The sequence below is a fragment of the Anomaloglossus baeobatrachus genome, chromosome 4, assembly GCF_048569485.1.
Source record: "Anomaloglossus baeobatrachus isolate aAnoBae1 chromosome 4, aAnoBae1.hap1, whole genome shotgun sequence".
In the NCBI taxonomy this organism is placed as follows: Eukaryota; Metazoa; Chordata; class Amphibia; order Anura; family Aromobatidae; genus Anomaloglossus; species Anomaloglossus baeobatrachus.
This window is the reverse complement of record NC_134356.1, coordinates 432,337,589-432,362,308: the sequence shown is the minus strand read 5'-3', so window position 1 is coordinate 432,362,308 and position 24,720 is coordinate 432,337,589. Positions and strand designations below refer to the sequence as shown.

At 42.5% G+C, this 24,720-nt stretch overlaps 1 protein-coding gene and 1 long non-coding RNA gene across 4 annotated transcripts in view; one reads left to right on the top strand and one right to left on the bottom strand.

Moving 5' to 3' along the window:
* Positions 1 to 2,179, bottom strand: part of LOC142303767 (uncharacterized) — a 138,048-nt gene extending 135,869 nt beyond the window's left edge. The window contains exon 1 of the long non-coding RNA XR_012753049.1: positions 2,123 to 2,179. This is a non-coding gene — a long non-coding RNA (uncharacterized LOC142303767). The remainder of the gene's footprint in view (positions 1 to 2,122) is intronic.
* Positions 1 to 3,439, top strand: part of LOC142303766 (very-long-chain 3-oxoacyl-CoA reductase-like) — a 96,636-nt gene extending 93,197 nt beyond the window's left edge. For all 3 annotated transcript variants that reach the window (XM_075345466.1, XM_075345464.1, XM_075345467.1), the window contains 2 exons: positions 2,144 to 2,293; positions 3,252 to 3,439. In XM_075345466.1, coding sequence (XP_075201581.1) covers positions 2,144 to 2,293; positions 3,252 to 3,365 — 264 coding nt within the window. In that variant the 3' untranslated portion in view covers positions 3,366 to 3,439. The remainder of the gene's footprint in view (positions 1 to 2,143; positions 2,294 to 3,251) is intronic.
* Positions 3,440 to 24,720: the final 21,281 nt, after the last annotated feature.

Here is a 24,720-nt window from a genome sequence, read left to right as displayed (position 1 = left end):
CTTCCGACCGCTCTCCATAGCGGGCACCGCTTCGCGCTCTTTTGCAAGACCAAGGGAGCAGGGCTTACTTTCGCGCCCTTTCCTCAGGCACGCCCCCCTCCTTCCCGCTCTCAGCAGCGCTAATGGCGGCGATTTCCGCACAGAAAACACAGTCTATTTCACGGTTTTTTAAGGCACACAGTACCCGGTGGGGCCGGGCACGAAATCCTGTTTGTGACGCCAAAGTTGACTCGCCCAACCCAGGGCTATGGGACACCTGGTGCTGGGCCGGACTAGTTCGGGGGTCGTCAGTGGTGGCGGGGCCTGACTCCGTGGCCCTGGTGGGTGTCAATTAAATATGGCTGGTGAATAAAGTTTATGGTTGTCGTGACACCACCTGTGGTTTGCGGCTATTCAGCCGCCGCTGCTGTGTGAGGCCTCCGGGGTGATGATATGGCAGCAATGGTGGTACTGCTCCCCACAGGTGGAGCGGTGCCCCGGGGACACTGTTGGTGCTCGTAAGTGTCTATGCAGATAAATAACTGAGGCAACACCAGGGGTGCAGTTTCAAGGTCTTTACTCACAGTTCTTTTCAAGGCCTGCAGGAGTCTTTGGACTGCTGGGACCACCGTCAGGGACCTCCGCCGATCCCGGGTAGATCTGGGGGTAAATGCCAGTGCACCCCTCTAATTGTGTCCTTTCTCAGCTGACTTCACTAGCCTTGCCTTTTGTGGCTGAACCTGGCTCGGCCTCCACTACAGCCTCCGGGCTGGGAGCTCGCCTGTCGGTATTCGCCCCTTTTCCAGAGATTCTTGCTGTGGGCTTTGGTCCGGGGAGCATGCAGCTTTCCCTGGACCTCGGTCTTTTAACCTTTGGAGAGGACTTCTCCTCCTCCAGTGACTAGGGACCGTCCCCTGATGACTAGAGCTCTTTTTCTACTCTCTATTTCTCTCCTTCTCTGTTGCTTTCTTTCTCTGTTGCGGACACTCTGAACTCACAGAGCTCCTCTTTCACAGCTACATGCTGTCTCCTCACTCTCTCACTCTCTGAGGTAAACTGAGACTCTGACCTTCCTCTCTGCTCTACACTCGGCTGGCTCTTCCCACCCCCCGGTTGCTAAGCTACCTTCCTATGGGAGCAGGGATGGGTCTTATGACCCCTCCCAGCATGCAGCATGGGAGGGTTGCTGCCACTGTCCCTGGTCCCAGTGTGTGCCTAGCAATGGGTGTAGTGCAGTTTTACCTGTGAACTGGCAAGTACCCCTTTCCTTACCCAGGATGGGACATCACACCTCTGACTGGGGTGCAATGTCTCTGTGGCGACGGAAGCCTCAGGGGCGCCACATATGTGCGGTGATGATGGGTGCGGTAGTGCCGGGGTGTGTGCAGTGATGATGGGTGCGGTAGTGCCGGGATGTGTGCAGTGATGATGATGGGGGCGGTAGTGCCAGGGTGTGTGCGGTGATGATGATGATGAGGGCGGTAGTGCCAGGGTGTGTGCAGTGATGGTGGGTGCAGTAGTACCGACGGTGTGTGCGGTGATGATGAGTGCGGTAGTGCTTGCGTGTGTGCTGTGATGATGAGTGCGGTAGTGCTAGTGTATCTGTGGGAATGATTGGGGCGGTATTGCCGGTGTGTGCTGTGATGATGAGTGCGATAGTGCCGGGGTGTGTGCAGTGATGATGGGGGCGGTAGTGCCGGCGGTGTGTGCGGTGATGATGGGAGCGGTAGTGCCGGGGTGTGTGCGGTGATAATGAAGAGTGCGGTAGTGCCGGGGAGTGTGCAGTCATGATGATGAGTGCGGTAGTGCCGAGGTGTGTGCAGTCATGATAAGGGGTGGTAATGCCGGTGTGTGCAGTGATGATGATGATGGGTGCGGTAGTGGCGGGGTGTGTGCAGTGATGATGATGGGGGTGGTAATGCCGGTGTGTGCAGTGATGATGGGGGCTCTCTCTTTCTCTCTCGGCTTAACACAACGCGTTATTTCACAGGAATCCGTTGCCTTTATATCACACTATTTACAACGCATTCGTCACATGCGTCACACAACGCATTGTGACGGATGCCGTTCAACGCAAATGTGAAAGTAGCCTAACAAAAACATTAAGAGAAAATGACTGAGAAAATACATTGCTTCCCCTTACCGTGTAATTTTCCATCCACAGTGTGTGATGCCATTGTTGGTCTCAACTGACATGACCTATAAAATGAAAACAAACATTTTTGTGAAATCATCTGATGAGTTTGCCCATGATGCATTGAACACTGTGGGGTACACAGAAAGGACTAGCGGATGTCTGACCCACTCTCTGCAGGTAAAAACCTTTATCCTTGCACATAAATGTCACAGTTAAATGTATGTTCATATTTTATGTACGCCACACTTGTAATGCTGTAGTTCACCATTGATGTTTCTTACCTAGTATGTAGGAAGTGCCTATAATTATAATTGCTCCCTTCATAGAAAGGGACACATAATTAAAGGGCACCTGTCAGGTGCAATATTCACCCAGAACCACGAGCAGTTCTGGGTGCATATTGCTTATCCCTGCCTAACTGTACCTGTATACACTAGCATAGATAGAGATCTTTAGAAAAAGTATTTCTAAAGATATTTTATCAGCTAATGAGCGCAGGGACTAGTCATAAGGACGTTAGTTCCCCTGGCCAGTCAGCCCCCTTAGCATGTAAACACACATGGGCGTACTATCATGCTAATTAATGTGCAGCGTCAGAGGAGGTTGCGCTCACCTCTCTGAAGTTATGGCATCCGATGCAGGACTACGGCTCAGTGCGCATGATCCCAGACTTTCAGTCATGCGCACTATGAAGCCGGATGTACTTGTCCAGGCTTCAAATTTGTGTAGTATTCATGACCAAAAGTCCGGGATCATGCGCAGTGAGCCAATGTCCAGTGTCGGATGTGATGACTTCAAAGAGGTGACGGCGACCACATGCTAAGGGGGCCGACTAGCCAAGGGAAATAATGTCCTTGTGACTAGTCCCTGCGCTCATCAGCATACCAACTTAGAAATACTTTACAAATACTTTAGAATAACTTTAGAAATACTTTTTTTTAAAGACCTCTTTATCTATGCCACTAGATACAGGGACAGTTAGGCAGGGTTTAGAAATATGCTTCCAGAACTGCTTGTGGTCCTGGGTGCATATTGCACCTGGCAAATTCCGTTTTAATCATATGCGGAGTTGATGTTGAAATTTCCCTTTGCTTTTCCTGTTGCCGTTTACTATCCAATATTTTCTTCTCTACAGAGTTATGGTGTGAGCCTCCTGTCAGATGAACTTTTGCACTTTGTACTGCAATCCAAATTAGTGGAGAAACATTTTAATGATATGACCAGCAAGTACAAAAATAAAGAAAACTGAGTATCATGTTTCCCGCAGAACTGATACATTTTATGGATGTCTATAAGTTTCATAAACAATTGGTTTGAACATTTTTCTCCTTGTGTTATTATTCTGTGGTGTATGCTTTTGGGTCATTCACTTTGCCAGCAAGGAAATAAAGATTACATTATAAACTGTATATGTACAGTGTGGTCAACATTAATGGCAGCCTATATACGATTGTGTACACCATGTAAAGTAGCTCCTGAAATAAAATGATTAGAGAAACTTTTTGGATGTATAAATTCATATATAATACAGAAAAGCACAAGATATAAAAATAAAACTTGGAATGAAACAAAGGATACAAATTTCAAAACAATACCTGAACATGATTAATAGTATCCATTGACCAAACTCAAACTAACCTGTGACCAAGACCAGATTTGGTGTTCATGCTCTTAGAGGCACTTTAAGGCTATGTGCGCACAGTGCGTTTTTCGCGGCGTTTTTGCGCGTTTTTCGGGTGCGTTTTTGGCCTCAAAACTGCAGGACTTTGCTTCCCCAGCAAAGTCTATGAGTTTTCATTTTTGCTGTCCGCACACATCTGTTTTTTTTCAGCTGCGTTTTTGTGGTGCCACAAAAACGCAGCATGTCAATTATTCCCGTGTTTTTCACTGCGCTTTTCATCCATTGAGTGCAATGGGATGTTGAAAGACGCAATGAGAAACGCAAATTGCAAATATAGCTGCGTTTTGGTGCGTTTTGGTGCGTTTCTAAGACCAAAAACGCAGCTATAAACGCAGGAGGTGGGTAGTAAAGTGACGTGTACAGGAAGAGGATTCCTTCTGTCAGTAAACACAGAAGCGTGAATCCTCCCGGTACCGTCACCGCCGCGTCCACCTCCCGTCCTGTGTATGTATGCTGCCGTGCGGCGCCATGTGTGGGCGGGAGATGGAAGCGGCAATCAAAAGTGAACAGTAGAAAAAAAAAAAAAAGTTATACTCACCTGTCTGCAGGGTCCCGGTGCCATGTCCGCTCCCAGATTCTGTCACGGTATCGCCGCTCCGGGTGTGTGCAGTCTCCCCGGGTACGTATGCCTGCAGGATGCAGGACCTGGCGATGGATCACCTGATGCAGTCACCTGACGCATCAGGTGATCGTAAGTATCGCGGTGACGCGGGCGCCCGGCCGGCTATCAGCTGATCCTGCCGTCAGGAGACTTCATCCCTGATTACCGGCAGCTGCTGCAGCGATCGGACAGGATCAGACTCCCGCCCCATCGCTGCAGGAGCTGCCGGTAATCAGCACATAAGTGAGTATTTTTTTTTTTTTTTTTTTGCACCGATGCTTCAGCTGATTGTATAAACGGCTTTTATACAATCAGCTGAAGTGTGATGTGCTTCAGCCCCTAGAGCCTGACACATCATCTGATCACTTTGCCTTCCAGCAAACCGATCAGATGATGTTGGATCCGGATTGGACGGCGCGGGACCCTTGACCCAGGATTACTGCGGAGAGGGGTTCTTTATTTCAATAAAGATGGAGTCACTAATTGTGTTGTGTTTTATTTCTAATAAAAATATTTTTCTGTGTGTTGTGGGTTTTTTTTAATCTTTACTAGAAATTCATGGTGGCCATGTCTAATATTGGCGTGACACCATGAATTTCGGGCTTAGGGCCAGCTATACAGCTAGCCCTAACCCCATTATTACCCAGCGAGCCACCCGGCATCAGGGCAGCTGGAAGAGTTGGATACAGCTCCAGAAGATGGCGCTTCTATGAAAGCGCCATTTTCTGGGGTGGCTGCGGGACTGCAATTCACAGCGAGGGTGCCCAGAAAGCATGGGCACCCTGCACTGTGGATTCCAATTAAGTGTTCACGCACCATTTTGTAAATGTAGATAATAGTTAAGGTCCCTAGGTTCATTAGACTAACCTGCCAATATTGATGAGTTCGGCCAACAGTCTTATGTGTATGGAGATCCCTGACAGATAAACGTCTGAGGAGATAAGGGTCCAACTTGACCGATTTTTGACCGATGTTTATTCTCTAAAACATAAGCCACTGCCTGAGATTTTAAGCAATGGCTCTCCAAAAGAACAAAAAAAGAGTACTCAGTAGAATGACCGCTTCTGTGTTTAGGCGAGTCAAACAAGACAGCTGATTGTTTGGTTACAAGCAAAAGGGTAACAATGCTTTGAACTTTTGACTTTCAAGCTCCATATCTCACCATCCTCTACATCTTTGATCGTGGGACTACCTTGATTTTATAGACAATCATCTTAACTATATGATACATAAATTTGACTTGCAACTATTTAGCATATGAGAACCAATTGAATGACCAAAAAGTAAAGATAGCTACACTCATTTAAGCAGTAAGAACCTATAAAGATGTGAGTGAACCAGCCAATATAAAAGTATATAATCTTTATTGAAAAATTTGTTAAAAGACAAACACATAAAACAGACAATGATGAGGACACATACAATTAACCTCAGGTGAGCCAAAATATACAAGCAATAAATAGCATAAGTGCATAATGGTCATGTATCGGAAAAAAAAAAAAAAAAAGAAAAAAAAAAAAAAAGTGCACCAAAAAAGGGTGCTGTCCAAGTTTCTTTGAAGAGCCAATAGTCTTTAGGTAAATGAAGAGTGTCCCAAAGAACACCAATAAGGTGGAACTATATTAAATTTCAAGCTATACAAAGCTTTTTTCTTCATTCAAGACTAAATGTATGAGAGCCACAATCCTATTGCTACAAAACGTGGCATATGACAGGGGAAACAAAGAATACATGTGTCTATGATATTACCAGGATATAATCCTATAAGATGCAAACATAATAGTTTATAAAAAGCAAATCCTGAATGGATCAGGTGGTATAACCACAACAATGTTTCCAAATGCCTACAGTCCCAAACAGGGGAGAAGCAGGATCTCAACCATACATATAAAGAAAAGGCAGAAACTGACACAAGTGTCAAAATATAACACTTTTTTCCACAGGGCTGGACTAGGAGGCCATATTCCCAGTGTTATAATCAGAAAAAAGGGCGGAATGGCTGCATTACCACAGTACTATACCTTTACAAGGAAACAGAGTCAGCCATAGGACCGACCCAAACACTGTGGTGAATCCACAAAAACACACACCAGAAGGGTGTTACAGGGCCCAGACTAAAAAGCCATATTCCCAGTACTATAGCCCACAGAAAGGCAGCATGGCTGCAATACCACAGTAATTTGCCCCTACAAGGGAACAAAGTCAGCCATAAGAACCAACCTTAGCACTGAGTGGCAAGCCCACAAAGACACAGACCAGGAAGATAATAACCTGAGGATAAAGGTACCCCGACACGTGTTTCGCAGAAAAGCTTCTTCCAAGGGGTGCTGATGCCAGTCAATACCCAGGTATATATACCCCCACTCACCAGCGTGATGTGTAACAGCGGCGCTCAATCACAGCTCCACAATCGTGCACATGGGGTCTGGCGTCTGACATCATCATGATCCGCCCATGTCAGACACATCATAGCATGGGAGGAGCATGGTGAGGTAAGGAGACACGTCGCCCCACAGCACAGAAAGTGGGCGGAAAACTGAGCGCTCAACACACACAGGGAGATGCAAAGATATTGCCATTGAGAACAAAGCAAAACGTGTCAGTGGCACACCACCTAGAGAACATTCACACAAACAGAAAATGTACAGAGGTGCACGTAGGGTTCAAACCCAAAGAATACAAGAAAATTATTCCAATTATTTAATAATTTTATAATAATGAAAAAGTGTGAACCAAGTGTATAGATATCTCAACACACATGTATATCTTAGTACAGACATGCATACAAGAGTATGCACTTAGATGTCCCTGCAGGGATTCTTCACATACATATATAATAACCATGTGAAAATTATATTTATAAAATACAAGTCTAAAGTGCATAATACAAAAAAATTGCTGTATTACAAAGTAGCAAAAAAAGTGCATGGTGCATGTAAAATAGATACAAAAACACATAATAAAAGGTGTAAAGTGCAAAGATGACCAAACATATGTTAAAAGAATCTGAGAAGCCCATATGCAGTGGCGCACAAAAGTCAGCAACACCAATGCCTGATACATATTGTGCAAAAAAAGGGTGTTCGAAACCAAAGCAGGGACAATGCAAAAAGAAATAGAAGAAGATATAAACATATATACACATTGGAAATAGAAAAACATGTGAAACAAAACAAACCAAAATCTTTATTAAAAAAAAAAAAAAAATTTTTTATATTTTTGGGTAGAAAAATTTGAGTAGAAGTACTCATCTATATATATACGTGCACATATACATACATACACACATAAAAAGAGATAAAAGTGTGCCAAAGTTATTACATTAAAAATACAAGACAAAAAGTGCAAAAATACATATAATGGTGGTTAAAAATCCGCTCGTGAAGATATCAACAGGGATGGAGCTAAAAACAAAAACAAACAGAAACAGAAGAATTAGAAACAAATTTATTCATAAAAATACAAATTAAAATATACCAATGGGCATAGACTAAAAACACATATAACAATAAAATTATAGGAATGGGACAAAACTCAAGACGTCATTAAGACCATATGGACGAACAGAACCAATCTTAGAGATCCAACGGGTTTCTAGTTGAGCTAACCGCTTCTTAAAGTCACCTCCTCTGTTATCCAGGATCACCTTATCAATTCCGAAAGCCCGCAACCCACTGCTATTACAGCCGTGTTTAGACTTAAAATGTCGTGGGATAGGTTTTAGGGTGGAGGTATCCTGGATAGTAGCCGCCTTTTCAATGTCGCGCACATGTTCTCTAATACGTGTTTTCAGTGGTCTAGATGTAAGACCAACATATATAAGATTGCATGGGCAAGTGGCATAATATACCACATGCGTCGTGTTACAGGTCATGTGCTGAGTAATCAGAAATTCGTGATTTCCATCACTGGACTTAAAATTCAAGGCTCTGACCATATTCGGACATGCAACGCAACTGCGGCATGGATAGAAACCCCATTTGGGTCCCGCTGTTCCAAAAGGATTGGTCTTGGGGCCTTCATAACAACTGTGTGTAATGAGATCCTTCAAATTAGGAGATCTCCTATACGTAACAGCAGGAGTCCATGGGAGGTATTTGGATAGAGTAGCATCAGACCGAAGGATAGGCCAAAATTTCTCCAAAATTGTTTTAACCTCTTGCCATCTGTTGTTGTAGGTAGAAATAAATCTTACCTGCTGATCATTCTGCTTTTGCCTCTGTGAGTGTAACAAAACTTCTCTCTTAGTGTTCTTGGCTCTCAAAAACCCTTTCTTAATGCTCCTATTTGAGTATCCACGATTTCTAAAGCGATCGCTCAGGTCCTCAGCTTGTTTGTAAAAGGTATCTTCAGACGAACAAATTCGTCGAGTCCTCAAAAACTGGCCTGTTGGAATACCAGAAATAAGGGAATAAGGATGCGATGAAGTGGCATGTAACAATGCGTTAACAGACGAGGGTTTCCGAAAAACCTCAGACTGTAAAAAGCCATTAACATCCTTAGAAACCAGAACATCAAGAAATTCAATACTAGATTGACTATACTTATATGTTACCTTGATGTTCATGGAATTCAGATTGAGCTTCTGCAGAAACGTAACCAGATCACCCTCTGAGCCCTGCCAAATCATAAAGACATCGTCAATATAACGGGTCCAAACAAGAACTTGTTCCATAAATTCAGAAAAATCAGGTGAAAAAAAGATACCCCTCTCCCACAGCCCCAAGAATAAATTTGCATAAGAGGGCGCAAAAGCCGCCCCCATTGCAGTACCTTGGAGCTGCAGGTAGAGGGCGCCCTTGAACAGAAAATAATTGTGGGTAAGGGCAAAATCAACAAGGGAAAGGAGAAAATGAATGTCATCTTGATCCATCATGGTCATATTTAAAAAGGTCTCTACGGCTCTCATCCCATCATGATGGCGTATAGACGTGTACAATGACTCAATGTCACACGTCACCAGCCACATATCATCATCCATTTGAATATTCTCTATTTTACGGAGAAAGTCATTGGTGTCTTTCAAAAAAGATGGTAGATTTTCCACTATGGGTTTCAGATGGAAATCTATATACCTACCCACAGTCTCACAAAGACTTCCATTTCCCGACACAATAGGACGTCCAGACGGTGACACTGTGCTCTTATGGACCTTCGGCAATAGATAAAGGCAAGCCGTCCTAGGAAACTTAGGAATGAGACCTTCTTTCATCTCCCTATTGATTGTGCCATTTTCACAGGCCTCCTCCAAAATGGCAGATAACTGTGTGTGAAAAGAAGAAGTCGGATTGAACGTAAGTTTCTTGTAACAAGTACCATCATTCAGCTGCCTGAATGCTTCCTTTTCATACATCACGGTGGGCCATACCACAACATTACCCCCCTTATCGGCGGGTTTGATGATTATATCCCTTCGTTTTTTCAAGTCCTGTAGAGCCCTTCTCTGAGATTTGGAGAGGTTGTCATTTGGTACCTTGGTGGAAATTCTACTGAACTCCTCAGAAACCAGCCTCACAAATACATCTATATCGGGATACATGGTAAGAGGAGGAAATTTCTTGGGTTTCGGAATCATAAACTTACCACATTCAGTCGGGGCATCCTGTTCGCCACCCAACTCTTTGAGAATTTCAATAGCCTGTAGTTCTTCACTGGACCACCCATCTGATTTTTCGTGAATTTTCTTTAAAACCAATTTGCGAGCGAAAAGGTGTAAATCCTTTATGGCTATAAAGGAATCAAACGAACAAGTGGGGGAGAAACTCAAACCCAAACTCAAAACATCAATTTGGTCAGTAGTAAGAGGGATATCAGATAAATTAATTACCTTCAGTTTAGTGTCCGGAAGGTGAGGAGTCTTTTTCTGTACAAAACCCTTGCCAACGTATTTTCGTTTTCCAAAACGATCATTCGTATTGCTCCTCAGATTGTATGTTTCTGATTCATCCTCAGTGGAGGAGATAGACGTTGATGCTATGGATCGTCTGTGATGTCCCTTATTTTGTGTCGTCCCCTGCCATCTGTAGACTCTCTTAAGTTGATAGTCCTGGAGGTCTCTCTGGAACTTTTTGACTTTTTGTTCTTGGACTTCTTTCTCCCAAATAAGAAATTGTTTGTCCACTTCTAATTTAAAGGATTCCATGCTCAGTGTGGACAGGATCTCATTCAATTTCGTCTGGTTATTTTCAATCTCCTTTTCCACAGAAACTAAACTGCTTTGGTTAATCTCAATTAGCAGTCGGATTAAATCCTTGGAGCAGGTATCACAAACCTGTTCCCACTTGGTTCTGAAATCAAGGTCTTCTACAGGGAAGGAGGGCAAAATTCTCACCCGAAGGCCCCGAGGTATCAAATTTTTACTCAAGTATTTTTCAAGGGTAGCTTTACCCCACCAGATCCTAAGTCGTTTCTTTAACAGATATTTCAAATTGTTTTTAATTTCAGAGGAGTGTCCCATTCCTACTGTGTCACTGATCGTGACCTCATCATTAAACAATGTATCAATACTGGACAGCCAATTCTTGTCACGGGATTTAATATCCATAATGGGTCAATCTGTAAACCACAGAAAAAGATATAAGAACCAATTGAATGACCAAAAAGTAAAGATAGCTACACTCATTTAAGCAGTAAGAACCTATAAAGATGTGAGTGAACCAGCCAATATAAAAGTATATAATCTTTATTGAAAAATTTGTTAAAAGACAAACACATAAAACAGACAATGATGAGGACACATACAATTAACCTCAGGTGAGCCAAAATATACAAGCAATAAATAGCATAAGTGCATAATGGTCATGTATCGGAAAAAAAAAAAAAAAAAAAGTGCACCAAAAAAGGGTGCTGTCCAAGTTTCTTTGAAGAGCCAATAGTCTTTAGGTAAATGAAGAGTGTCCCAAAGAACACCAATAAGGTGGAACTATATTAAATTTCAAGCTATACAAAGCTTTTTTCTTCATTCAAGACTAAATGTATGAGAGCCACAATCCTATTGCTACAAAACGTGGCATATGACAGGGGAAACAAAGAATACATGTGTCTATGATATTACCAGGATATAATCCTATAAGATGCAAACATAATAGTTTATAAAAAGCAAATCCTGAATGGATCAGGTGGTATAACCACAACAATGTTTCCAAATGCCTACAGTCCCAAACAGGGGAGAAGCAGGATCTCAACCATACATATAAAGAAAAGGCAGAAACTGACACAAGTGTCAAAATATAACACTTTTTTCCACAGGGCTGGACTAGGAGGCCATATTCCCAGTGTTATAATCAGAAAAAAGGGCGGAATGGCTGCATTACCACAGTACTATACCTTTACAAGGAAACAGAGTCAGCCATAGGACCGACCCAAACACTGTGGTGAATCCACAAAAACACACACCAGAAGGGTGTTACAGGGCCCAGACTAAAAAGCCATATTCCCAGTACTATAGCCCACAGAAAGGCAGCATGGCTGCAATACCACAGTAATTTGCCCCTACAAGGGAACAAAGTCAGCCATAAGAACCAACCTTAGCACTGAGTGGCAAGCCCACAAAGACACAGACCAGGAAGATAATAACCTGAGGATAAAGGTACCCCGACACGTGTTTCGCAGAAAAGCTTCTTCCAAGGGGTGCTGATGCCAGTCAATACCCAGGTATATATACCCCCACTCACCAGCGTGATGTGTAACAGCGGCGCTCAATCACAGCTCCACAATCGTGCACATGGGGTCTGGCGTCTGACATCATCATGATCCGCCCATGTCAGACACATCATAGCATGGGAGGAGCATGGTGAGGTAAGGAGACACGTCGCCCCACAGCACAGAAAGTGGGCGGAAAACTGAGCGCTCAACACACACAGGGAGATGCAAAGATATTGCCATTGAGAACAAAGCAAAACGTGTCAGTGGCACACCACCTAGAGAACATTCACACAAACAGAAAATGTACAGAGGTGCACGTAGGGTTCAAACCCAAAGAATACAAGAAAATTATTCCAATTATTTAATAATTTTATAATAATGAAAAAGTGTGAACCAAGTGTATAGATATCTCAACACACATGTATATCTTAGTACAGACATGCATACAAGAGTATGCACTTAGATGTCCCTGCAGGGATTCTTCACATAAATATATAATAACCATGTGAAAATTATATTTATAAAATACAAGTCTAAAGTGCATAATACAAAAAAATTGCTGTATTACAAAGTAGCAAAAAAAGTGCATGGTGCATGTAAAATAGATACAAAAACACATAATAAAAGGTGTAAAGTGCAAAGATGACCAAACATATGTTAAAAGAATCTGAGAAGCCCATATGCAGTGGCGCACAACAAAAGTCAGCAACACCAATGCCTGATACATATTGTGCAAAAAAAGGGTGTTCGAAACCAAAGCAGGGACAATGCAAAAAGAAATAGAAGAAGATATAAACATATATACACATTGGAAATAGAAAAACATGTGAAACAAAACAAACCAAAATCTTTATTAAAAAAAAAAAAAAATTTTTTATATTTTTGGGTAGAAAAATTTGAGTAGAAGTACTCATCTATATATATACGTGCACATATACATACATACACACATAAAAAGAGATAAAAGTGTGCCAAAGTTATTACATTAAAAATACAAGACAAAAAGTGCAAAAATACATATAATGGTGGTTAAAAATCCGCTCGTGAAGATATCAACAGGGATGGAGCTAAAAACAAAAACAAACAGAAACAGAAGAATTAGAAACAAATTTATTCATAAAAATACAAATTAAAATATACCAATGGGCATAGACTAAAAACACATATAACAATAAAATTATAGGAATGGGACAAAACTCAAGACGTCATTAAGACCATATGGACGAACAGAACCAATCTTAGAGATCCAACGGGTTTCTAGTTGAGCTAACCGCTTCTTAAAGTCCCCTCCTCTGTTATCCAGGATCACCTTATCAATTCCGAAAGCCCGCAACCCACTGCTATTACAGCCGTGTTTAGACTTAAAATGTCGTGGGATAGGTTTTAGGGTGGAGGTATCCTGGATAGTAGCCGCCTTTTCAATGTCGCGCACATGTTCTCTAATACGTGTTTTCAGTGGTCTAGATGTAAGACCAACATATATAAGATTGCATGGGCAAGTGGCATAATATACCACATGCGTCGTGTTACAGGTCATGTGCTGAGTAATCAGAAATTCGTGATTTCCATCACTGGACTTAAAATTCAAGGCTCTGACCATATTCGGACATGCAACGCAACTGCGGCATGGATAGAAACCCCATTTGGGTCCCGCTGTTCCAAAAGGATTGGTCTTGGGGCCTTCATAACAACTGTGTGTAATGAGATCCTTCAAATTAGGAGATCTCCTATACGTAACAGCAGGAGTCCGTGGGAGGTATTTGGATAGAGTAGCATCAGACCGAAGGATAGGCCAAAATTTCTCCAAAATTGTTTTAACCTCTTGCCATCTGTTGTTGTAGGTAGAAATAAATCTTACCTGCTGATCATTCTGCTTTTGCCTCTGTGAGTGTAACAAAACTTCTCTCTTAGTGTTCTTGGCTCTCAAAAACCCTTTCTTAATGCTCCTATTTGAGTATCCACGATTTCTAAAGCGATCGCTCAGGTCCTCAGCTTGTTTGTAAAAGGTATCTTCAGACGAACAAATTCGTCGAGTCCTCAAAAACTGGCCTGTTGGAATACCAGAAATAAGGGAATAAGGATGCGATGAAGTGGCATGTAACAATGCGTTAACAGACGAGGGTTTCCGAAAAACCTCAGACTGTAAAAAGCCATTAACATCCTTAGAAACCAGAACATCAAGAAATTCAATACTAGATTGACTATACTTATATGTTACCTTGATGTTCATGGAATTCAGATTGAGCTTCTGCAGAAACGTAACCAGATCACCCTCTGAGCCCTGCCAAATCATAAAGACATCGTCAATATAACGGGTCCAAACAAGAACTTGTTCCATAAATTCAGAAAAATCAGGTGAAAAAAAGATACCCCTCTCCCACAGCCCCAAGAATAAATTTGCATAAGAGGGCGCAAAAGCCGCCCCCATTGCAGTACCTTGGAGCTGCAGGTAGAGGGCGCCCTTGAACAGAAAATAATTGTGGGTAAGGGCAAAATCAACAAGGGAAAGGAGAAAATGAATGTCATCTTGATCCATCATGGTCATATTTAAAAAGGTCTCTACGGCTCTCATCCCATCATGATGGCGTATAGACGTGTACAATGACTCAATGTCACACGTCACCAGCCACATATCATCATCCATTTGAATATTCTCTATTTTACGGAGAAAGTCATTGGTGTCTTTCAAAAAAGATGGTAGATTTTCCACTATGGGTTTCAGATGGAAATCTATATACCTACCCACAGTCTCACAAAGACTTCCATTTCCCGACACAATAGGACGTCCAGACGGTGACACTGTGCTCTTATGGACCTTCGGCAATAGATAAAGGCAAGCCGTCCTAGGAAACTTAGGAATGAGACCTTCTTTCATCTCCCTATTGATTGTGCCATTTTCACAGGCCTCCTCCAAAATGGCAGATAACTGTGTGTGAAAAGAAGAAGTCGGATTGAACGTAAGTTTCTTGTAACAAGTACCATCATTCAGCTGCCTGAATGCTTCCTTTTCATACATCACGGTGGGCCATACCACAACATTACCCCCCTTATCGGCGGGTTTGATGATTATATCCCTTCGTTTTTTCAAGTCCTGTAGAGCCCTTCTCTGAGATTTGGAGAGGTTGTCATTTGGTACCTTGGTGGAAATTCTACTGAACTCCTCAGAAACCAGCCTCACAAATACATCTATATCGGGATACATGGTAAGAGGAGGAAATTTCTTGGGTTTCGGAATCATAAACTTACCACATTCAGTCGGGGCATCCTGTTCGCCACCCAACTCTTTGAGAATTTCAATAGCCTGTAGTTCTTCACTGGACCACCCATCTGATTTTTCGTGAATTTTCTTTAAAACCAATTTGCGAGCGAAAAGGTGTAAATCCTTTATGGCTATAAAGGAATCAAACGAACAAGTGGGGGAGAAACTCAAACCCAAACTCAAAACATCAATTTGGTCAGTAGTTATACCACCTGATCCATTCAGGATTTGCTTTTTATAAACTATTATGTTTGCATCTTATAGGATTATATCCTGGTAATATCATAGACACATGTATTCTTTGTTTCCCCTGTCATATGCCACGTTTTGTAGCAATAGGATTGTGGCTCTCATACATTTAGTCTTGAATGAAGAAAAAAGCTTTGTATAGCTTGAAATTTAATATAGTTCCACCTTATTGGTGTTCTTTGGGACACTCTTCATTTACCTAAAGACTATTGGCTCTTCAAAGAAACTTGGACAGCACCCTTTTTTGGTGCACTTTTTTTTTTTTTTTTTTTCCGATACATGACCATTATGCACTTATGCTATTTATTGCTTGTATATTTTGGCTCACCTGAGGTTAATTGTATGTGTCCTCATCATTGTCTGTTTTATGTGTCTGTCTTTTAACAAATTTTTCAATAAAGATTATATACTTTTATATTGGCTGGTTCACTTATTTAGCATATGATTAGTTAGCAGATTCTTGTCAAGTCACTGCATTGTTTCCGTTTGGCTCCTGGTGTTTGAAAAACTTTTTCTTCCTGTATATTATAAATTACAACCTATTCTCACATTGCCTAATAGATCAGTGTTTTACTAGGTTGATTCCCAAGCAAAAGTCACTGGATAGAATTGAGGAGCGGCCATGAAGAAGATTTTCCAAAGAACAGAGGAACACAGCATCATTCAGCTCATCAATAGCCGTCTCTTGGCCAAGAAAATTGCCAAACTGCATCGTGTCAGTGCTATGAAAATAGGAAGAATATAAAATAAAGTCTCTCCATCCATTCAAAAGCCAAGAGGTGGACACCCAGGAAAAATATCAGCGTCAACAAGTTGGCTCTTCACAAGGTATATCAGTTCTGGCGTGACAAATATGGCAGTGTCAGTGGCTAGTATGCTTCATAATAGTGAAATTACAGATGTCCTTGCAAACTGCGCAATGCACGTTACACAAGTCTGGAATGGTGGCCCGAAAAAAGGTGAAGTCTGGATTTCAATATCATCATAAGAAACGTTGGCTCGAGTTTGCAAAAATGGAAAAAAGTAGACAGTGGAAGATTAGCATTGAGTGATTTGATGCAATGAGACAAAAGTCAATAGACTAAGCTCTGTTGGGTACAAATGGGTCTGGAAGAAATAAGCGAAAAAGAGGCTAACATATCTAGAAATTGAAGAAACTGTCAAGTTCGGTAGATGAAACCTGATGATATGTGGTTGTTTTACAGCCAAAGGTGTTGGATACTTGACAGAATTGATGGTTGTCTCAATTCTGAGATATATGCGAGTATCCTACAAGACGAGTTACTTTGTATACTCAAGTACTATGGGTATCAAAAGGACAGCATAGTGTTCCAGCACAACAATGACCAGAAGCATATGTCAAGCTTGGCAAAGAAATGGTTCAATGACAAGGAGGTAGAGGTGCTGGATTAGGCCCCAGTCTACCGACCTACACCCAATTGAAAACTTGTGGGTAGATTTGAAGAAAAATTGAATGCATACCCAAGTGAGTCGACCAGTATGCTCCAACATTTGGAGTGTCTAAAAGAGACCTGGGATCAGATTTCAGTCCATACATGCTTGAATCTGATCTAGAGCATGCCTAGGAGGATTCAGCCAATGTTGAAGACCAAAGGTGGATTTACAAAATACTAACAAAATAATAAAAATTAAAATTTTAATTTTAAGAAGCAAAACAGTAACATCTGCATAACTAATCATATGCTAAATAGTTGCAGTATGAGATAGCCTAGATGATTGTCTATAAAATTAAGGTAGTCGCATGCTCAAAGCTGTAGTGGATGGTGAAATAAGGAGCCTGAAAGTCAAATTTTCAAAACATTACTACCCTTTTGCTTGTCATTGTATTTGGTCTTCTTCATAAGGCTGTATTTTTAATCTTTATGTTGTCCATGTGTGCAACAAACAGCACAGTGACCCTGTAATGATCTATTGTCAAGTTTGAGAAATGAAGAATTACTGCAGGATCAGAACTACCATCAGTACATACATTCATCACCAATACTACAATTAGTGCATGGATACATTAGCAGAACTACCATCCATACAGCACAACAACTACGATGAGCATAGGAATGCAGTACCAGAACCATTTTCAGTACATGAATACAGCACCTGTAGTAATGCCAGTGCATGAATACATCACCGGAACCACCATTAGTAGATGAATGGAGTACCAGATTCATAATCAGTACAGAAACACAGCACCACAACAATCACGAATATAGCACCAAGCTGAGTACAATGACCAATAACAATGTCCGGTCAGATACGTGCATATACATTTGTATTGCATAAACATGCAACTCCTAGTATAAGCTTAATAATGGCAAGGAGATGATGGTAGTTATTGTTGTTACCAGTCATCATCAGACCGCGGCCCATACAGTTTATCACAGTACTGATTAGACACAAGCAGTAGAACTAGTAAACATTTAAAGAGTAACATAACTGTTGGGGATCCACTGGGAAAAAATGGTAATAATGCTTTGAACTTTTCACTTTCAGGTTCCATATTTCACCATCCACTACAGCAGGAGTGGAGAACCTTTTTTACTGCTGGGGGCTATTTGGATATTTCTATCAACCTTTGGGAGCTGCACAAAATTAACTTGAAAGTGATTATGCTATATATGGTCAAAAAATTACGGTAATTAACTCACCCTACTGTGGTGCCTGGATCTATTTCTCTTTGGTGCAGCATGTACTGTTAGGCTATGTGCCCACGGGAGCTTGTTTGTGCGGTTTTGCCACGGAAAACCTGCAGATTTTTCTGGATTTTCCAGATAAATCCGCAGGTTTTAGCATGTACACTCACTCCCCATGTTATCCTATGGGACATGGGGAGTGCTGTGTCCACGCTGCGGAAAGTGCGGCTGCCAAACATGCTGCGGATGTCCGCATCCGGAGGTATAATTGCATTTTGGACGTTTTTGCAACGATCCAAAATCACTCCTAGGAGTCACACACAACGGATGTGCGTCACAAAATCCGTGACCCCAACCAGATCGCTGTAGCGATCTCGTAGCATGTAAAGCCCCTTAAGGCTGCTTTCACACTTGCGTTGAACGGCATCCGTTGCTATCCGCCACCTTGAGGGATTACCGTAACCGTTGCAGGAAACCATTTTATTCCTCATAGACTTCTAATAGCTACAGGTAACAACGGATGGCCTTGCATTGCATCCGTCAGCCGACGCTGCGTTGCATCCGCCTTGGCATGTAGCGTTTTTCTGCGCTTGGCGGAGTGTCAAAAAAACGCAACCTGCAGGATTCCGTTGGCGTCCTTTTCTTTTTATAATGGACGCCTATGGTGGCGGATTCCGTTAGAATCCGTTATTTGACGGATTCCGTTATTGCAACCGTCTTTGCACAACGGCACATGCCCAGATGTGTAAAGTCAAGAAAAAAAACTATAACGGATTGCGTTATTTTGTACGATCCGTTGCGCCACTATATGCAACGCATCCGTTGCATCCGTCACACAACGCAATGCAACGGATGCCATTCAACACAAGTGTGAAAGTAGCCTAAAGCCCATGGCGCACAAAATCGCGCGGACCCGTCACACTACTTACCTGCCTAGCGACATCGCTGTAACCGGCGAACCGCCTCCTTTCTAAGGGGGGGCGGTTCGTTCGGGGTCACAGCAACGTCACTAAGCGGCCACCCAATCAAAGCGGGGGGGGCGGAGATGAGCGGGACGAACATCCCGCCCACCTCTTATCTTCCTCATTGCCGGCGGCTGCAGGTAAGGTGAGGTTCTTCATTCCTGCGGTGTCACACATAGCGATGTGTGCTTCCGCAGGAACGACGAACAACATCGTACCTGCAGCAGCAATGATAACTGGGAATAGGGGAGGATGTCAATGATTAGCGATTTTTCACTAGTTTGTGACGATTTTCGATTGCACGTAGGTGTCACACGCAACGACATCGCTAAAGCGGCCGGATGTGCGTCACGAATTCCGTGACCCCAACGACATCGCTTTAGCGATATAGCAGCGTGTAAAGCGGTCTTTAGTCTTCACAAGGTTGGTGGTATGTTGGCCCATTCCTCCATGCAGATCTCCTCTAGAGCAGTGATGTTTTGGGCCTGTTGCTGGGCAATATGGACGTTCAGCTCCCTCCAAAGGTTTTCAATGGGGTTGAGATCTGGAGACTGGCCTGGCCACTCCAGGACCTTCATATGCTTCTTACAAAGCCACTCCGTCATTGCCCTGGCGGTGTGCTTGGGATCATTATCATGCTGAAAGACCCAGCCACGTGTTATCTTCAATGCCCTTGCTGATGGAAGGAGGTTTCCACTCAAAATCTCATGATAGATGGCCCCATTCATTCTTTCATGTACATAGATCAGTCGTCCTGGTCCCTTTGCAGAGAAACAGCCCCAAAGCATGATGTTGTCACCCCCATGCTTCACAGTAGTTATCGTGTTCTTTGGATGCAACTCAGCATTCTGTCTTCTCCAAACATGACGAGTTGTGTTTCTACTAAATAGTTCTACTTTGGTTTCATCAGACCATATGACATTCTCCCAATACTCTTCTGGATAATCCAAAAGCTGTCTAGCAAACTTCAGATGGGCCTGGACATGTACTGGCTTAAGAAGGGAGACACATCTGACACTGCAGGATCTGAGTATCTGGCAGCATAGTGTGTTACTGATGGTAGCCTTTGTTACGGTGATGCCAACTCTATGCAGGTCATTCACTAGGTCCCCCCGTGTGGTTGTGGGATTTTTACATTCCGTTCTTGTGATCATTTTGACCCCATGGGGTGAGGTCTTGCGTGGAGCCCCAGATCGAGGGAGATTATCAGTGGTCTTGTATGTCTTCCATTTTCTTATTATTGCTCCCACAGTTGATTTCATCACACCAAGCTGCTTACCTATTGCAGATTCAGTCTTCCCAGCCTACTGCAGGGCTACAATTTTTGTTTCTGGTATCCTTCGACAGCTCTTTTGTCTGTACCATAGTGGAGTTTGGAGTGTGACTGTTTGAGGTTTTAGACGTGTGTTTTATACTGATAAAAAGTTAAACAGGTGCCATTACTACAGGTGGAGGACAGAGGAGCCTCTTAAAGAAGAAGTTATAGGTCTGTAAGAGCTAGAAATCTTGCATGTTTTTAGGTGACTAAATACTTATGTTCCACCATAATTTGCAAATAAAATCTTGCCAAATCAGACAAGGTGATTTTCTGGATTTGTTTTCTCATTTTGTCTCTCATAGTTGTGGTCTACCTATGATGTCAATTTCAGACCTCTCTCATCTTTTTTTTTAGTGAGAGAACTTGCACAATTGGTGGCTGACTAAATACTTTTTCCCCCACTGTACATCACATAGACACTGGGAGTGCTGTATATACAACACAGGAGACACTGGGGTTGGAGCATAGACATCACAGGAGACATGAGGGCTGCAGTATATACATCACAGGAGATGCCGGGTGCATATGCATTACAGGAGGGGGCTGTGGCATATACATCACAGTAGGCACTGAGATATCTATATATCGCAGTAAGCACTGCGGAATAATCATCACAGGAGGCACTGGGGCATATATATCACAACAGGGGGTTGGGCATATACATCACAGGAGACACTGGGGATCTATATATCACAGGAGGCGCTGGGGCATACATATCACAGGAGAGGTCTGCGGCATATACTGTATATCACAGGAGGTGCAGGGTCATCTATACTTCACGGGAGGCATTGGGGCATCTATACATTACAGGAGGCACTTGGGCACATACATCAAAGGAGACGCTGTGACATATACATCACAGGACGGGAATGGGGGATATACATCATAGAAGATATTGAGGCATCTATACATCAAAGGAGGTGTTGGGGCATATACAGCACAGGAGACGCTGGGGACATATACAGCACTAGGGAGGGCTGGAGGCATATACATCAAGGAGGAGGTTTGGGGCACATATATCTTTGGGGACGCTGAGGGTTTATATATCAGTGGGGAGGCTGAGCACGTTCTCATCTCCAGCCACATGTGTATCGTGGTGTTCAGTTAATATGATACGATACTACAATTTCCTCAGGATCTATAAAGTGTATCATAGCAGCACAACATAAACAAGAACATTAATTACTTAATTAAGGAAAACAAAACACTAGGAGTTGATGGAAGGATGTCATATATTACAATTATTCATGACAGGTCATACACAATTGGTACACCAATAAGACAACATTCACTTTCAGCATTTCACACTTAGTTAATTGTTATGCATTCCCACAGCAGTCGGCACAAATGATTTCCTGTATCTTTCACTCTTACACCTTAGTAGTATTAGATGGTTACTGAAGCTGCTCCCCTGTCTCATGAACAGCTCATATAATGGGTGTGCGTTATAGTTCATTATCGGCATACACTTCAGAGTTCTTTTCTCCACTACGTTTAAAGATGGCGGTCAACAGTCGAGCTTGCCTTTTTAATAAGCTTATTGATCTCACTAGCATCAGAAACCTGCATGCCACTTCCCAGCATAAGATTGCAAAACAGATGGCACTTCCCACTATGGACTGGTAGAACATTTCTAACATTTTGCGGCAAACATTAAGCATCCTTAGGTTCTGTATGGTGCACAGTTTACTTGTCCCCTTCTTGTAGATACTTTCTGTATGGCGCCTACTATCTAGTTTGCTGTCCATGTGGACCCCCAAATATTTGTAACTCTCCACCTTCTGACCACCGATAGTGACAGGTAAACATTCCATCTCTCCTGCTGCAGTTCACTACCAAGTCCTACCAAGTTTTATATTTAGGTGTAAATAGCATGGCACCAATCCACAAAATTTGACACCACCCTTCTATATTCCTCCACACCCCTATGCCCTCTAATACGTCCAACTATCATGGAGTCATGCGAGAATATTTGAAGGTGGCAACAATCTGATTTATTCTGAAAATCTTCTGTATACAGTGTGAATAGAAAGAGCGTCCTGTATGACAGGTAGGCAATTATCCCATTTCTCATCCCCTCCACAACTTTCATATCTTTCATCTCTTTGCATAGTAAAGGTGGCTGTAAGGTATTGAACGCACTAGAGAAATCAAAGAACATTGAGCGCACAGTGATTCCATCATTGTCCAAAAATGAATGTACTGTATGTTACAAAGACAAAATCACATTGCCACCCCCAATCTATTCCAGTAAGCAAACTGTAGGAGGTCCCTCACCACAGGACTCAAGTAAGCAAGAACTAATCTTTCCACTTCATAGCATGTGATGTTAAGGCTACAGGACGATAGTTGTTTAGGGATACAGGAAAAGTAGTCTTGGGTAGGAAGCCTTCCATAACACTGGTTCCCTCTGTGATTGTAGACTCCAAATAAATAGGTGTTGAAAGACAGTACAAAGCTGGTTTGCACACTTTAAGAACACGTGGACTGAGTCAATCTGGCCCTGCTGCTTTACCCATGTTTAGTTTCCTGAACTGTCCCTTCACATCATTTTGGGAGACTGAAATCAGTCCGTTCATCTCCCAATAACAATGTTGCAGATGGTTCCCCAGCTCCATCACCTTTCTCTGTTTGAACTGCACATTGCTGAATCTGTTGAAAAACTCATTCATTTTGTTAGCCCTGTCCAGTTCTCCTCCCCCATTCATTTTGTTAGCCCTGTCCAGTTCTCCTCCCCTATTCATTGTTAGCCCTGCCCAGTCCTCCTCCCGCATTCATTTCATTAGCCCTGTCCAGTCCTCCTCCCCCATTCATTTTGTTAGCCCTCTCCAGTCCTCCTCCCCATTCATTTTATTAGCCCTATCCAGTCTTCCTCCCCCATTCATTGTGTTAGCCATGACCAGTCCTCCTCCCCCATTCATTTTGTTAGCCTGTCCAGTCCTCCTCCCCCATTAATTTATTTAGCCATGACCAGTCCTCCTCCCCCATTCATTTTGTTAGCCTGTCCAGTCCTCCTCCCCCATTAATTTAATTAGCCCTGTCCAGTCCTCCTCTCCCATGCTCCAACCTCACCTTAAACCGAGTTTATAATTTCATTCCTGACCATACTTCTCTGGAGTTATTGTGGGACAGTTTTTTTTCTAGCTTAATTCTGAAATCCTTCCAGGCATCATTTATTCTGTTCTTCAAGTCTCCTAGCATTATTTTAATTTTCTCTTTTGTCCCTCTTTTGCCTTTTTTCCTGTTAGGTGAATGTTTTAATTCTTTTTTTTTTTATCCAGGGCTTATTGTTTGCAAAACTCATTTTTTTAAAGGCACCAGCATATCAGTACAAAAAGTATTAAAACCTAAATACAAAAAATTAATCCTACCAACAACTTCATTAATATCAGCTTCATTAGCATTCTCTCTCATAGTCCCACACCAGTCTGTAAGATCAAAGCATTCTTGTAAGGCTTGCTCTGCTGGAGACCAATTTGATTTTTTTCATTTTAGCAGGCTGTTTACTAAGGATTATAAAAGTTGGTGACAACAGGATAATATTGTGGTAAGACGAATGACAGACGAATAAGTATTGTTAACATTAGATTAGAAGAAATCCAATATGCTGTTATGTGTTGTACAGTTGACAGATTGATAGAACTTTGATAAAGCAGTTGAGATTATAGTTCGATTAAATTCCCAAGAAATTACAGTTATAGAGTTTGAGTGTTTCACATGAAACCGAACCATAATCCCTGACAACACTTCCCCTGCTGTCTCATGGTTCGCTGATGGTGGTATATACTGTACATCACTACTGTAATTACAAGAGATAATTCTCTAGGTAGATAGTAAGGTCTGAGGCCAACAGCTATGGGGTACTTCTCACATAGCAAGATCGCTAGCGATATTGCTGCGGAGTCACAGGTTTTGTGACGTACCAGTGACTTCATCAGCGATCTCGCTGTGTGTGACACTAAGCAGTGACCTCGCCCCTGCTGTGAAATCGCTGATCGTTCATTTTTTGCTCGTTGGTCTCCCACTGTGCAACACGCATCGGTGTGTTTGACTGCGGGAGACCAACGAGCACCGACTGTGTAAGCAGCGTACGCTGGTAACCAGGGTAAATATCGGGTAACCAAGCAAAGCACTTTGCTTGGTTACCCGATATTTACCCTGGTTACCAGCGTACGCTGCTTACAGGTTGCCATCGATGGCTCCCTGCACACGTAGCCAGGGCAAATATGGGGTAACTAAGCA